This window comes from Manacus vitellinus, unplaced genomic scaffold (genome assembly GCF_001715985.3).
Source record: "Manacus vitellinus isolate BGI_N305 unplaced genomic scaffold, ASM171598v3 scaffold_36_pilon, whole genome shotgun sequence".
Taxonomy (NCBI): domain Eukaryota; kingdom Metazoa; phylum Chordata; class Aves; order Passeriformes; family Pipridae; genus Manacus; species Manacus vitellinus.
In genome coordinates, this window is record NW_021940508.1 from 6,086,964 (window position 1) to 6,102,695 (window position 15,732).

The 15,732-nt window shown below is 54.9% G+C and overlaps 1 protein-coding gene and 1 long non-coding RNA gene across 2 annotated transcripts; one reads left to right on the forward strand and one right to left on the reverse strand.

The window, feature by feature from the left end:
* Positions 1 to 2,445: 2,445 nt before the first annotated feature.
* On the reverse strand, positions 2,446 to 12,773 carry GBA2 (glucosylceramidase beta 2). Its single transcript, XM_018077165.3, has 17 exons — positions 12,751 to 12,773; positions 12,063 to 12,154; positions 11,727 to 11,842; positions 11,395 to 11,613; positions 10,586 to 10,825; positions 10,156 to 10,258; positions 8,716 to 8,869; positions 8,307 to 8,432; positions 8,020 to 8,204; positions 7,576 to 7,680; positions 6,816 to 6,923; positions 6,130 to 6,281; positions 5,904 to 6,010; positions 5,607 to 5,749; positions 5,193 to 5,308; positions 2,767 to 2,958; positions 2,446 to 2,673 (listed from the first exon to the last, which is right to left on the reverse strand). The coding sequence occupies exons 1-17, from the start codon at positions 12,771 to 12,773 to the stop codon at positions 2,446 to 2,448; spliced, it is 2,409 nt and encodes an 802-aa protein (XP_017932654.3).
* A 521-nt stretch (positions 12,774 to 13,294) lies between these two features.
* On the forward strand, positions 13,295 to 15,387 carry LOC108640517. Its single transcript, XR_001921227.3, has 3 exons — positions 13,295 to 13,387; positions 13,493 to 13,623; positions 15,256 to 15,387. It is a non-coding gene; the product is annotated as an uncharacterized LOC108640517 (long non-coding RNA).
* Positions 15,388 to 15,732: the final 345 nt, after the last annotated feature.

The following is a 15,732-nucleotide window of genomic DNA, read 5'->3' on the forward strand; positions in this document are numbered from 1 at the left end:
CCCTGCCCTGCCCAGGGAGGGAGTGGTGCTGTCCCACTGGTGCCAGCAGTCCCAGATGCCAGGCAGAGGGGCTTTGCCGTGGGACATGCATCCCACTGCTTTGTGAAGCTGAAAGCGGGACTGTGTCTTGGCACTGACCAAGCCACCCAGACGAGCCCCAGTGTGACCTGCAGGGCCTGTGGAGGAACGAGCTGGGCTCCAGCACAACCCTCTTGGTCCTGAACACGCCGGCACCTTCTTGGGCTTCTACCACACTGCTGTGACAGCCACCAACAACAGAGCCTGGGTCACCCCTGCAAGGGGCCCAGCAGCACCAGTGCCACCTGCACTTGCTCCTGCCCTGGGACGTGGTGGGGGCAGAGTTGCCTGTTTGGGGTGGGTGGTGAGAATGTCTGTCTGGGAGAGCATCACAGGCAGAATGGGAGCTTCAGGCAAAGCTTATTGAAGATGCCCTCCCATTGAGTCACAGGGTGCAGAAACGACTCCCTTGCATACTAAACTCCTCCTCAGAGAGGAATCTGGGTACAGATCAAGTCTTACCCCAGACTTTGTCAACTGTTTAGGTCTAAAGGATTATATAGGTGGAATTGGTACAACTTAGTCCCCCAGGATTAAGGATGGTAAACCATATATATATATTTATAGAAATAAATGATTTATTATGATAATTAGACAAATATCTTTATTTAACTACACAGTATGGAAGCTACTATACTACTAGTATAGTATAATGCCACTATTTTGAAGCTATATTAAAGCCAGTAAAACCAATTGTGAAGTAGAGTCTGATGCTACCCACTCATAACAATGATTGGGGGCAAATTTTGCTCCGACTCAAGGAATAGCCTTGAGGTGTGTCCCCATTCCAGGGAGGAAACTCCACACACATCCCAAGCAGGGGTACGTTCAAGGACGTTGTTGTTAAAAAGTGGGACTGGGCTTTCATAGTATAAAATTATTGTCTGGCAGCCAGATGTCTCAAGGCCAGTTGTGTCAGCTCAACAGCTTTAGATATGTTATCACTTGTGGGTTCCTTTATTTGATGCTTTACCAATCCGACCACATCTTTACCTCACTACTGGGCTGTTTAGCTTTAGAATTGATGAGTCACCATCATTTCAGCCTTGTTCAACACCAAAAGCAGCATGACATCCCCTTCTCCATTCACCACTGGTAGCTTTGCAAATAGGGCATTGTTCAAGTTGGTTTACACCCAGTCTGGCCAGAGTATCCCCACACAGAAAGGTGGCAGGGGTGCCCCTCTCTCTGTCCAAGGGATATAGCAGGCGTCGTGCCCATCTATCTATCCAAGATCTGTGTGTCTGGGGACATGAGAGGAAAGGCCAACCAGGCTGTGGCAGCCTTCAAATGCTGCACTGGCAGAGACAGAAGGAAAAGGAAGCACGGTGCCCAGCCCGGGCCAGAAGGGGACACAATTCAGTCAAGGGGCCCAGCCCTGGGGCTCCACTGCTCCCCACAGAGGCCTCTTCAGGAGGAATGCTCTCTCCTCTGCTTCCTGCAAGGCACGGTAAGGCCAGGAGCCAAGGAAGGAGCAGGTTGCACCTGCTGCCACATCGGAGTGGGCAGGCAGAGAGGCACATCTTGCTCCCTTTGGCAAAACTCCACAAGAGCCTGCAGCGATTGGGACTGGCCCCCTCTCTGCATCCCCAGCCCTCCAGCCAAGCCCCAGAAGAAAAACGGAAGCAGCAAGGGCTCCCTCTTCTGGCCTGGTCCTCTGGCAAAGACGACAGTAAAGAAGAACAGAGACAGCCAGACAAATTTATTAAGAACTTCAAGTGATTTATCCCCTTCAGTGTGCTCCACTGCCTGCCCCCGGTGCCAGCAGGGAGGGGGGCCATGGTACCAGACCAGGACCTGCTGCTTGGGCTCAGATTGTCACCGTCCAGGGAGCCGGGTCTCCCCTGGGGATTGGATCTGCCACAGGCCCTCCTGGGGCAGAGCCACTCAGTCTGTGCAGTGTCACCCAACCACAACCACCAAACCCACGTGCCTGCGTGCACCAGCCCAACATCCTCACACACACATGCACCCACACTTTTTATTCCTACAGGCCAGGTCCCCACCTTACCCAACCCTCTGACTGCACAAGAGGACTCCTGTGCCACTGGGCAAGGGACCAGCCCCAGTTTGGAATGGCTGGTGAGCTTGCAGGCTTATCAGAGCCCTGAGCAATGGGGAAGGCGAGGCACAGGCTCCAGCAGCAACTCCTTACCCCACATATCCCCCACACCTCTGGTCCCCCCCTCTTGGTGCTCAGCATCAGTGACTGGAAGCCCCTGAAGGTCAAGGGCATGTAGTGGAGGTAGGGAAGGAAAAGAGCAACGGGAGTACTAGCACAGAGGGGGAGGGAAGGGTCCCTGCCTGCCATCTGAGGACCATCCCCAGCCCCTGCTGCACCCGGTGCCCTGCCCAGTGCCACCAGGCTCACGGGTGGATGGGGACCTGGCAGGGCGGTGCGGGTGCAGGTGCCCAGCCAGCCCGGCGCTCCAGGGCCAGCTGCATGCTCCAGATGCTGAGGGGCCGCATGTAGGCCAGCGAGCGGTACACCTTCTTCTCCCGGTAGGCCTCCGGCGTCTGGAAAGCCATGCCCAGCCGTTCCCACACCGTCCGGTAGCAGCCCTCCGCCGTACGGAAGCCTTCCTCCACCAGCCCCTGCGGCAAAGGGAAGACGACCATCAGCAGCTTCACACAGTGCAAGGGGACGGCACACGCGCCCAGGGGTGCGCTGGCAGCGTCCCCACTCACCTCCTGGATCATGGTGGCAGCCAGGGCGTACACCACGCCGATCCACACCTCGTTGGACTGGACGCTGGAGGTGTCGGGCACCCCGTCGGGTCTCATGCCATTCACCGCCCCCATGGTGCCCCCTGCAAAGCCCAGCACGTTCTTCTCAAAGATGGTCCTGAGCGCGCTGACAACGTGACTCTTGGGGAAAACCTGAGTGGACAGAGATGGGGAGGGGGCAGCCTTGGGCTCAGTGCTCAAGCAGACCCCTCAGCCTGGCTCTCCAGAGAGCAGGATTCAATTTCCTTGGAGGAAAAGGTCAACACTGCTCGCTGGGTCAATTGACACAAATTCCCACCTCACAAAAATAACCGCAGGAAGTGAAATCTCCTCTTTCCCTGAAAACAACAGAACAAATCCCAAAACTGCTCAAGATAGAGATGCTGAATTTTATTCTACCTTCCTCTGGAGCAGGCTAACAGCTCATCCAACCAGTGCATCTCCAAAACCAGCTTCTCACCCACAGGCAAGGCCAAATGCCCTGCCATCTCCTGGGACTTTGCTTTGGGGACCTGGACACCCACACCACCCTCATTTCCTTTATGGGCACCACTTGTAAGATAGCAAAGATCCAGGCAGCTCATCAACACAGCCCAGGGACTTGCCAGAGCCTGCTTGCCACTCTGGTGACACCAAAGCCAAGGGAAGCAGAGGCTGTGATGACACCAGGCAGGAGCTTGCCAGGGGAGGCTGGACACTTCAACCAGACACCTTGGCAGGCTCAAAGGAAAATCAGCAAATCCCTCTCAGCTCTGCTAAAGCCAAGCATCCACACAGCCATTCTTCCTCAGTCTGCCTCTGCAGAGAAGCCCACGGGCTGCTCTGGGGATCACCAAAGGGCTGGTGTGAAGCAGCCATCTCTGGCACAAGCTTTTGGGGCACAGTTTCCTCAGGACGGGGTCACAGGCTTCTCTTACATTTCATGACTGACTTGTGCACGCAGCAAGGACATGTTAATGAGGTTACAAACAGGAGCACTGCCAGCCAGGCAAGGGATCAAAATACATGGAAAAGCACCTTGATGCTCATAGGAACAGAGGAGACAAGTTCATCAGTCCCACCTCCAGTGAGCTCAAAGCTCACCAGAGGGCAGGGAAGAGTGCCACCTTCAGCAACACAAGTCCAAGGCTAGGAAAGGCAAGGGACAGTCTGGAGTGCACCACTTTCACTGTTTCCTCCCCAGTGTGTATTACTGCAGGTCTGGGCCAGATCCTGCCTGGAGCCCCAGGCACAGCCCCAGTCCCACACTGGGATAAACACAGCAGGGCCTGACCCCTCCAGGCCCATTTCGTATTAAAGCCCACAGTCTTCAGCACAAACTCCCAAGTCAAGCCCTCTGAAATCTCCCCTCTGATTTACCAACATGTGGGAACAAGCTCAGTCACTCTGCACCTGCACTTAGTTAATGGGAATCCAAAGGGAAGATGGACCTTGCCTAAGTGCTTTGAAAGAGACAATATTGTGTTTCTCCACGTGGAAAACCACTTGGAATGGTCTGCATGGTAGCGTGTGATGTTCTCTCGTGGCTGAGCACAGCCACCACCTGATGCCAGTGTGAATGTGTGGGATCGGGGCACTGGTTTAGGATGATCCTGGGAATTCCAGCTAACTAAAGAAAAACACCAGGTCCTGTTTACAAGAGAATATGAATAAAAGGGGAACGCTGAAAAGGATGGGTGGACAAGTCCCAAAATGGGACTCTGTGTGTGTGCAGCTCCATTTTTCTTTCAGTGCCCATACAACAGATGAGGAAGTGGTTCATCACCCTCCCACACACAAAGTCACTCCTTCCTTCAGTCAGCACACTTGTCTGCCTGTCCATCATCACCAGAAACCTTTGGTCTGACAACTGCCCATGAGGCATAAAGAATCCATACAACGGCTCTCCAGTGCTCAGCTCTCTTCCAGATATGGCACCACCAGCTCTTCCCACCCACCACACCTGAGGAATCTGCAGTCAATTCCTCTCTTGCAACTGAAGAGCAACAGACTGGAGGGACCCAAATAAGCCATAGTTCTCTCAGGTACGGATTTTGGATTATTTAGGGCGGCAAATAACGTGGAAAGTTCCATATACTTTTTCTCCTGGTTTTAAGCAAATAGCACCTTGCCAAGAGCAAATCCCAGTGGGACCTTCCTCCAAGTGTGCCATAGCTGACTATGGTTACACAACCTTGCTGCACAGCCTCTCCACAGGCAGATTTTGGTTTAAGGTGGATTGCACCATGTCCATCCAACAGCCTCCACCACTGCTGTGGGCAAACAAGCTAGTGGCCCTGCTCCAGCCCCTAATGTGTTATCTCCACCACGTGCCAGTCCTGCTGCTGTTCCCCTCCTGCCACAGGTTCCATCTCACCCCAACCATACCAGGCTGCCCCTTCTCATACCTCAAACTCCCCTTGGTCCAGGCCACAAGCCCCGAGAAACCACTGCCCAGCACACTGGTCTGACATGATGCTGCTGGAGGTGTGACTTCCACTGCTGTCATAGTTGTAGTATTTTCCTGGAAAAGGTGGGAAACATTAAAATCAATACTTGAGGATACTGGCTATCCCTACATTCCTTCCGGTGTGGCAGAAACACAGCAGCTTTTTCCACAGGGCTCTTCTCCTTCCTTTCCCACATCATCATACCCATTCTGTTCCCTCTCCAGTACCTACTCCTTCCCTTCCACTCGGAGGGGCAGCATGTCCCTTCCTTCCACCATTCCCTACAAAGGCTCCGTGATCCAAGGAGAAGCCATTGCCCTCCCAAAGAATACATGGTCAGCTGAGTGTGGTTCCCCACCAGCGAGCACCCACCATTCCAGAGCATCCTCTCAAATGCCTCCTTGCCCTTGCTCAGGATGGCCATGTATTTCTGCTGGATCTCAGCATCCCCGAGCACCTCGGCCATCTTGCACATCATGCAGACAGCAGCCAGCCACAGCCCGCCACAGTAGGCACTGCCAGAGCCAAGGGAGAGAAGGATCAGCAATGTGGGACACCCCGTGGGCTGCACAGAGCTCCCACAACAAATGGGGACCAAAGGCCCAGCTCTGAGCTCCCTCCCCTACCCACAGTCCCCATCTCCAACCCCTCCTCGCCCCTCTTGCTCACCTGGCTCCATGTACCACCCACGCATCGTACGTCTGGTCAGCAAAGCCTCCGTTTTCAATGAGCCCATCATTGTCCGTGTCAAACTTCAGCTCTGACTCCATCACAGTCTGTGGGAGAGGCGGGAGATGGTCGTGCCTCGGGAGCATCCATCCCCTCGGGAAGTCGCTTGGCTCCCAAGGGAAGCGGGAAAGGATTGATGCCCCATGGTCTGATCTCCTCCCAGTACCTGGCAGACTGGCCACATGTCCCGCAAGTACAGGGAGTCATGTGTCAGGTAGTAGTCACGGTACACCTGCAGCACAAACTTCAGGTTGAGGTCCTTCCAGTCGGCCGTGTCGTGCATCAGGTAGGCATTGACACGCTGCCACGGCTCGTCACCTAAGCACAGACAGAACGGATGCAGCAGGGCAGCACACAACAAACATCCCCTCTCCCACCCAGGAGCAAGGTCCCAAAGCCACTGGGATCAAACAGCACTGAAATAATGTGTTCTACCCCGTGCCGTTTCCAGTAAGAAAAGCCTTCCTACTACTGCTATCCCTCTTGTACAAGCTCCATGCAGCACAGCTTTCATCACCATCCCAAAACATCCAGCATTTCATTCCCAGAAAACAGAGAATCATAGAATCATTTAAGCTGGAAAAGATTTCTAAGATCGAGTCCCACCATTAGCCCAGCACTGCAAAGTCCACCACTGAACAATGGCTTTAAGTGCCACATCTACACATCTTTTAAACAGCTTCGGGGATGATAAACCCACCACTTCCCTGGGCAGCTGGTTCCAATGCTTGACAACAACAAACAGTGTATTCCATGAACCATACCCATTTCCCACAGCTTGGGACTTAACTACCCTAAGGAAATGGTACGAGCAGCCTTGCACCCCCCTCTGCCTCCCAGCAGACCCCTCACCTGGGTCCCCAATGTCATGTGGCACCACGTTCTTCAGCTTCACCTGGGCTGTCTGACCACACATCAGGTACTGACGGAGCTGGACATCCTCATTCACCACTGTGACAGCTGCACAGGACACAGAGCAAGGCACGTCAGAAGGGCAGCAGGAACTGCAGCAGAAAGGTCCAAGCACAGCTATGGGCAGAGCCACCACCACCAGCACACCAGGCTGTCTTTTGGGGCTCTGGCTGCAAGATCACAGCCCTCTGCAAAGGGCTGAGGGCACACCAGGTTGCTCCAAGGCACCATTCAGCAGGAGACATGTAACTGTCAACACCCCCTTAAGAAAGAACCCCCTTAAGAAGGAACCCCAGTGAGCTCAGCCCTCCCACAGCCCAGCAAAAGGCTCTGTTCCAACACTGCTCAGGCCACCACTGAGCAGCCCCCAAGGCCAGCCAAAGCACCAGGGTCTGCAAACAGCCAAATGTGTCTCCTCTGCAAGGGGCACAGACAGAGCTGGCAAAACCAGGGGCTCTCCCATGACAGACAGAGCCACCTGTGCACCCTCAGTTCGGCAAGAAGGCATCCAGTGTTGGGCACAGAGATGCTGAGGCAGCAACACTGGGGGTCTGCAAGTCCTGGGCACAGCAGAGGAGCTGGAGAGGGATGCCGGCTCCATGGCACAGGTCTCTATGGCAGGAGCTGTCCCAAATCCTCCATCTCTTCCCCAGCTGAAGACCCCAGCAGGCCCCAAGGCAGGGTCTCCTGGCTCCCTCACCAATGTCATACTGCAGGCTGATCTGCAGCTTGGGCCACAGCATGATGAGAGCAAAGGAGGCGTAGAAGTGAACGTCGTAGGTGTTGTACATCCGGTACTCCTGGCCTGGAAACACAGGGGATGTGGTGAGGGACAGCAGACCTGCCTCAAGGAGGGCAAAAGAAGGGTAGGTCCTCCCTCACACATGGCCCATCAGGGTGGGCTCTTTCCCAGCAAAGGCAGAGACTCCTGTTACAAGCAGGTTTTGTTCTCTCCACAGAGCACCAGCAGTCTGGGGAAGACCTCATGCCGTATCCTACAGGGCTGCAAGGGGTTTTCCTGGGAACAGAGCTGCTCCCTACCCATTGTGGTGTGAAAAGCATTCCCATGGCAGGTTAAAAACATCTGGTAACAGTAGCAGGGAGGGGTTGACTTGGGACCATCCATCACATCCCTGCAAGTTACCTTCCAAATAAGCAAACCTTCCGTATTCCCGCAGGAAAGGGAAGAGGTGGGACAGGCCAGTCCCTGCAGGCCCCTGCAGGTCCTCAGCACAGCAATCTGGGGGCACCTCCATCCAGATGGTCCCCCCATCCGTCAGGAAGTACAGCTCATTGAAGAGGGCTGACTTGTACCAGGAAGGCAGCTGGCTGTGGGAATGAGGGAAACTCAGCCACAGTGGACGAGGTGGGGATGCTCCCACTCCATCCAGTTCCAGGAGTCCACCGCGAAGGGGTTCTCATCCACCCTACCTGTTCTCCAGGATGGGATTCTGCCACGCTTCAATCTTCCTCTCCCACTCCTCATAGTGTGTCAGGGCGTGATGTGACAGGGCAGGAGCAGCATCACCTCCACTGCCAAAAAACCGGGTGTACCGCCTGCCAAGAGGGGGTTTGGTGAGCACACCGTGGGCTCCAGCTGGGAAAGCCACCCGGAAACGAGAGAGGGGTTTGAATATAGGGAACACCAGAGTAACTCAGCTGCTAGTGCAGGGTCATTGAGGAGCAGGGGTTGGGCAGAGGGTCCCCTTTTTGAGCTGGCAGGGCCACAGATGCAGGGAATGGGTGGCACAAGTCTCCCCACATGGAACACAAGCCCAGAGGCAGCGATCAGGGGACTCCAGGGACATGAGCCAAACCCCACTGGAGACAACCCACCCACCTGAAGTGCAGCTTCTCCTTGGAGCCAAAGTGAACACATGGCATATCCCAAGCCAGGGCCAATTCCAGTGTCCTGTGTCCCCGGGCAGGCACTCTGCAGCTGGCACACACCGCTGCTGCCGTCACCTCCCCCTTCTCCGTCAGGCTGCTTTGACCTGACGGGAAAAATGATCGTATTCGTAAGAGACCAAGGAAGTCCTGTGAAGGGGTAAAGGAAGATCACACACACCCCAGAGGGGATTGAGACCCTTTGGGCATAGCACAGCCCTGCTGCAACCTGCAAGTTACAGCCCCAGGGTTTTAAGGATGACTGTTGCTGCAGGAAAAGATCCATTCCATGGGCGGAGTCCTCAGTCAAAGCAGAGGAACAAATCAGGCAGGAAAAGCCACCAGGCATGAGTGGAAGGCACAGAAGTCCCATGACTCTGTGCTGCTCAGAGACACTGACTTTCTAGTGACAGTCATTGTTTCCAGATTTTTGTAGGGTGTTTGAGCCATGCTGGTATTTAAGAAAAGCCCTGAGGCAGCTGCATAATTATATGCTGGTTGTGACATGTGTACAAGGTAAACTCATTAGAGCAACCATTGTAACATAAGCACAGATCCTGACTATGATAATATCTGGCATTCATGAAGGAAAACCACATCCCAATAGCCTGAAGAGCTCTGAATGCATCCAGGCAGGAAGCTTATTTCTCCAGAAATATTCACACAAACATTTACATAATGTAAGGTTCAAGAAATATTGCAAAGACCCAATGTCAGCATCACTAGTTTGTCAGCATCATCCTTGCTTAAAAGCTGACAGAGACATTAGGCAAATGGTCACTTTTCATGGCAAGAGGAGGTGAGCAGCAAGGGCTGGGACCTTGCCTGAAGCACCCTGCTTCCAGGCTCCTCCCAAGGGAGGGAGCAGACAGCTGAAGGATGATGCAGAGTTATCGAGGGAATACCGGAGACCTTTGGGGAACTGGTACAGTAACAAGCAGACAGCAAGTGATGGCAGCACCAAATGCCAAGGGCTGCTAAACATCTGCTGGAACCAATCTGATGGGACACAGCTCACTCATCTGGCAACAGGGACTGAGGGAAGGTGGCTGGGCAGCACCCTGGCTACCCAGCACAAACCCCAGCTCAGTGGGCAACCCCACACAGACTAAGGAGATACTGGCACCTGGAACTAATAATGCCAGGAACAGCCCCACAGTGGTGTGAACACCACTCTTTTAGAGAAGCACACAAGGACAAGCAACGGAAAGGTTGGATACAGCCTAAAGTTGGGAAGCAGCCACAGCATCCCACAGAGCTTTTAGCAATGGCACCAAGGCGGCTGGAGGAAGGGAATTCTGCCTTGGCTCAGGTACCCTGTGCCCCACAACCAGGGGTCACCCATTGCCCCTGCTCCCCCTTCTCGTGTCCCATGGAGGGTGGAGGGACTCACCGGTGGGTGAATCCAGCCTGCCATCCTGCAGGAGGTCCTGCCACACCTCTCTACCCAATCCCGTGGGATTGAATGCCGTCAGGTGGGTGACTGCCGTGCCAGCCTGGAGAAGGGAAGAGAATCCTCAGGGGCTGGTACTTTGGAGGGGCAGACGCAGGCTCTCCACCCCCAACAACAACACTGGTACATCACACTCACTCCCTGCTTCTTGTGCTCCAAGTGCAACTCCAAATTTACTCACCCACTGCCCTGCAACCTTCACCCACAGCTTCTCTCCTGCCCACAGGGAGGTCATGTCCCCACCCCTGAAGTCAGGCAGCACTGAGTACTGCTGCTGACCCCAACCCACTGACACACCCATCAACTATCAGCTGCCTGGAAGCAGCCCCACCCCCCAGTAGGAGCCACAGCACCAGGGTCAGTCCTTTACCTTCTCCCGGGCAGAGATGGCGAGAGTGAAGGGGTTCACACTCGTGCAGTGGTGCAGCAGGACTCCAGCAACTCGCTCACCATCCTTCTCCAAGGCAAAGGGCTCGTTCCAGTGCCCTCCGCTCCTGTCCTCCTTCGTTCCCATGCCGTTCTGCAGGCTGAACATGATGGACACCTCCACGTCCTCATCCCTCCCGTTCTCCACCTCCCAAATGAACACTCCCACTGGCAGGCTGGAGTCCTGGCAGAGACAGAGAATGCCGTGTACATGGCTGGTGCTCCACCATTGGCTGCCGGAGGATGATTTCTCTCACTGCAGGGGAAACCACGCAGGACACAGGGGGATCAAGAGCACCAGGAACAACTCAGTCTTGAAGTCTGTTGCCAAGCTGAGGAGGACCAGCAGGAGCAGAGGAATTTATGGGGAAGGTAATACAAAATTCAGAAGAGGAGCCCTGGGCTAGCAAACACCACACCCAGCAAGAGGGAGATGGAAAGAGGCATTTAAGGCTCAGCTGAGTGTCTCATCCCTCAGCTGCCTGGCAGGTTGATACAGGCTCACGTGCTTCCCTGGGGTAAGAGGAAGGTCAGATGTGTCAGCAGCACAGCCTGCCACCCTCATCTGGGGCTGGGAGCCAGCACGAGCAGTGTGAGGGAGCGCTGAGCCATCCCTTGCTGCCATCCCGAGCTCCTGCATTGCTGCAGGGGTTCCCCCTGCATGGGACCATTGCTGAGCAGAGACATGGGGAAATGTTGGAAAAGCCCAGCTAATAAACAGCTCTTCCCTTTGGGATGTCATCACCTCCTTACCTTATAGTCATGGGGGATGACGGGAGAGACCTGTCGGCAAGTGAGCACCACCTTCTGCCCCGGGAGCTCATAGACCATCCAGGCCCGGGGGTACAGGGCATGGTAAAAGGCATAGTGGCCACAGTAGCCCCAGTTCCAGCTCTGCAGAGTGCTGGGTCTCTCCACAGACAAGACCTGCTGGTAAATCGTCTGCCCCTTGCAACGCAGGCACACGGTGAACTGAGGAGGAGAGGAACACATGTAGGGAATGAAACGAGCCCAATGACAGATGTCCCAATGGCCCAGGCTGCTGCAGTGCCACTGACTCCCCCTGCATACTCTGCTGCGCCTACCTGGTTGGCGATGACTGTTTCATAGTTATAAATGCCAGGATTCAGCTGCCAGCGGCAGAACTCGCCCCGCCAGCCACGGGTGATGGTGCCTCCCCCGATCCCGCCCAGCGGACACCCTGGCAAAGACATCAGAAATTAGCACCCCCATTCCTCTCCATGGTGGGATCTGGCTCAAGGACCCTCCCCAAGCAGTTCCACAGGGGGGGCCACTCAGCACTGCCCACACCACACAGGCTCATTACCTAACTCATTCCCTCAAGCACCCATGTGAATCTCTGCCCACCCAGCACACTGGGTATTGCACCCCCCCAAGCTGTGCCCAGACTGGAAGCTGACCGTAGATCTGCTGCAGAGGGACAGCACACAAGAGGTCAATGAAGGCAGATTTCTTCTCTATGCGAGTCTTCTTGACCCACCACCTGAAGTATCTGCAAGGGAAAGAGAGGTATGAAAGAAGAAAGCAGGCACCACCATCCCTTCAGTGTCACTGGGCGGGATGTGACTAGCACAGGTTGAGCTTTCCCTCTTTGTAGAGATGTACAACAGGAATGTGTGTCCCAGGGCGCAAGGGCTGACAGCCCCTGCCATCCATCTGGAGCGCACATCGGTCAGCAGGCATGAGCAGGCAGAGCTCGTGCTGCTCAGGGCTGACTGCATAGACCCAGTGTCAAAACAGAGCACTCTGATACCCAAGTGCAGGGCTCCCAGCTCATGCAGGACTGGAGGCTTTTCCAGACATCCATGGAGAAGTGGGAATGCACATAAGGACCACCACCACCACCACCTCCATGTCTGGTACAGAACATCCAGCTAAGGAAGGTCTGGGAGTGGAGGTACATGCCCAGAGAAGCCATACACTGCTCCAGGGACACAAGCCTTGCTCTTCCACCTCCACATACCCATTGCCACACACAGTCCTGCCACATCCCAGTGCCACATCCTCAGGGGCAGGTGGCAGAGGGCAGCCTGGACCTGGAGGGGGTGATGGTTGCAGTCTGCAGCTGGCAGGATCGTGGGGACTCACCTCTGCCCGCACGCCTGCTGCATAGCCCTGCACTGCCCATCAGATAATTTCTCACCCAAAGGTCTGGGAATCGAGACACCCAAACAGGGGCACACCTGCAGCTGGGTGTGCCAGCACCACTCCAGGCAAGAGCAGCAGGGCTGGGCTCCGAGTTGGCGCTTGTAAAGGACTGGCTTTGCTAATAAACCGCCCCGAGTTAAACCTTCCATATGGAGGCAATTAGCATACGGAAACCAGCTACTAGACCAGAAGCTGCTGAACTTTGCCTACTAAACAGTCAGGCAAGACCCAACCAGTAGCTCCATGCCCTCAGGTGCCAGGTGGACAGCAGGGGCAATCTCCTTGAGCTACCTGCAGGCACCCATGCCATCCATACTGCCAAGGAGAAAACCACCTCAGCTGGGAGAACACAGTCTGTCCTGCTCCAATGGCTTGCAGGATGCAGGTGGCAGGCAATGGGCAAGCACTAATCCTCCAGGACATGTATACCCAGAAGCAAGGGGAAGAGGCTCTTCTATGACACGCTAATTCTATACTTCCCCTACAGAAACAACCCACGCTCGACCTTCTGGCTGTGTGGTCACTAGACGTTCATCTTTATTCACCAACATTTAAAGGTCCCCAAATCCCTCTCAGGGTGAGATTTTCTGGGTTGCAGTCTCCCAGGACCTGACTGCTGTGTGCTCTCCATTCCTACAGACCCACCCTCACGTTTGATTGACTATGGACATTTCGCTCACAGAGGTCCATGGCATCATGAGAACCAGCCTGTCCTGCACGACCGCCCTGAACCAGGGCCCGCCGATATCTTCCAGCTACATCTGCTGCAACTGCTCTTCTCCAGCTGAGACAGCCACGGCCTTACCCTGCCAGGTGAGGTTTTGGCAGTGCTCTCTCAGTCTCTCAAGGAAATGATTATTATTCTTTTTCAACCCAGCGTCAGGGGACCAACCCAGCTGCTTCCCTAGCAGGTTTCTGGAGACAGGAAATAAGGTGCCCAGGCAGAGTGGCTGCAGCACAGCCTAGCGGAGCGTTACGACTCCTCGGAAAGGAGGTGGCAGACAGATTTCAAAAAGCAGTTTTTCCAGGAGCACACATCAGGAAAGGTTTGGGATTTACAGCCAATGCCAGAGTCCTTTGCCACCTCTTTTCCTGCCAGCTTCTCCCAGAATCACACAAGACAAGAGGAGGTGGTCAATGCCCAATTGCTGGCTATTAATAGCTCTGCCAGGACTGCAGAATAACTGGGAGAAAGCCTTTGTGCTCTGCAGCCCCAAAAGCCCTGTCGGGGCTGGAGGGCATTTCTTTCCCTTCAAATTGGCAGTGGAATTAAAACCTGTCTGAACATTACTCAGCTGATCTAGATTTATGTCATGACCCTCTCTCACGACGCACCAGCCCACCTCTGCAGAAATCTGCCTGCACCTCTCCTGCCTTGCCAGCCCCAGCCTGCACAACCCTTTCTTTCCATACATGTACATCCCGCTCAGAGCTACACCAATGAGCCCTGATTAACAAAAAGTTCTGCCCCAAGGCTGTCAACACCCCCAGCCAGGCCACCTGCATGACAGGCTGGTGGTGCAGAAGAGGACACCCATCATCAGGTTTAATTTGACACGACACACATCAGCCCAGGATGTGGTGGCTCCTCTGGAGGTTCGGACTTCCTGAGCCAAAGATGTGCAGCAACCCCAAGGCGCTCTCAGCCATCTAGGCAGCTACCAGCACCTGCACCAGGTGATTTTGCACTTGATGCACCAAGCCATGCCAGGTTTTGAGAGAATTGCTGGCACTGGTGCCACTCGTCATGGGTCATTCAGGAGAGCACATGCCAACCCGCAGGGCTCCAGAGGTTCAGATCCACACACCATTCCGCAGGACTGAGGTCCAGGCTCCTCTCGCAGCACCAGCACCCAAGTTTCTATGAGCTGGATGCTTCTGCCAGGCAGACATCAAAGTGCCCACCAATGCCCGGAGCACACAGCCTCCCAGACGTCCCCACATCCCTGAACTGGCTGCCCTTTGCCAGGCAACAACGCTGCCCTCAAGTTTTAATTCAAACCCACACAGGTATTTCTCGCCACCTCGGCACTTCCTCTCCTCTCGTCAAGGCTGCAAGGAAGCTTTGCCCTTGCAAAAGTACTTTAAGATGACAACCAAACTACCTCCTAAATTTGTACAGGGGAAGAGGCAGTATTTTGAGTTTCAGCTCCTTGTTTTTAAAACCTTTCCTAGGACTGATAGAAGCCAATTCCACTCTCAGACCCCTGGGGGAACATGCCAGGAGTGGCCTCCCCAGGATCACTTCTCCCTGCTCACCCCACCAGAACTTCATGCTTTCCCACATGCTCAGCTCATCCCAACCTGCCGTGGCAGCTTTCATTTATCTCCAGTGTCTGACCCACACTCTCCCTTCCCTTGATGCCCAAGGTCGCGCCAGAGCGTCTCAGGTCAGACAGGCGTGCTGTGCACCCCGAAGCAATCCAATATCTGCCCTCTCATTAGGCTTTGCAGGAACCAGCTTGGCAAGCAGCAGCCTCTAAGGACACCGGCAGAAAATGGAGGCAGGAGATATAAATCCAGCACAAGGAAATAAAGCGACGATGCCGTCACTTGTGCCGGCGTTCAGCTTGATGGGAGCACAAACACCGCCAGCGTTCGGACACCGGCTTTAAAGGTTAAAACAACACCCTCGCCTTCCACGAGTGTTCTCGTTACTTCCAGCTCTCCCCGACGAAAAGCCGGGAGAAGTGCCCCGTTCCCGAACCTGCCACAGCTCACAGCATTCCAAACCCCTCCCAGTCAGCCCCGGTTTGACCTCCCGCCGCCGAGCACCGGGGACGATGCCGGGTAAGATGCGGCAGCGATCCCTGGGGGTGGGAGATTCCCATCCTCAAGCGATGGGAATCCTCAAGCCTCCAGCCCTCCCAGGTCCCCGAGTTTTGGGGAGCCCGGGTGCTGCTCCTCTAGCACCAGTGCTCC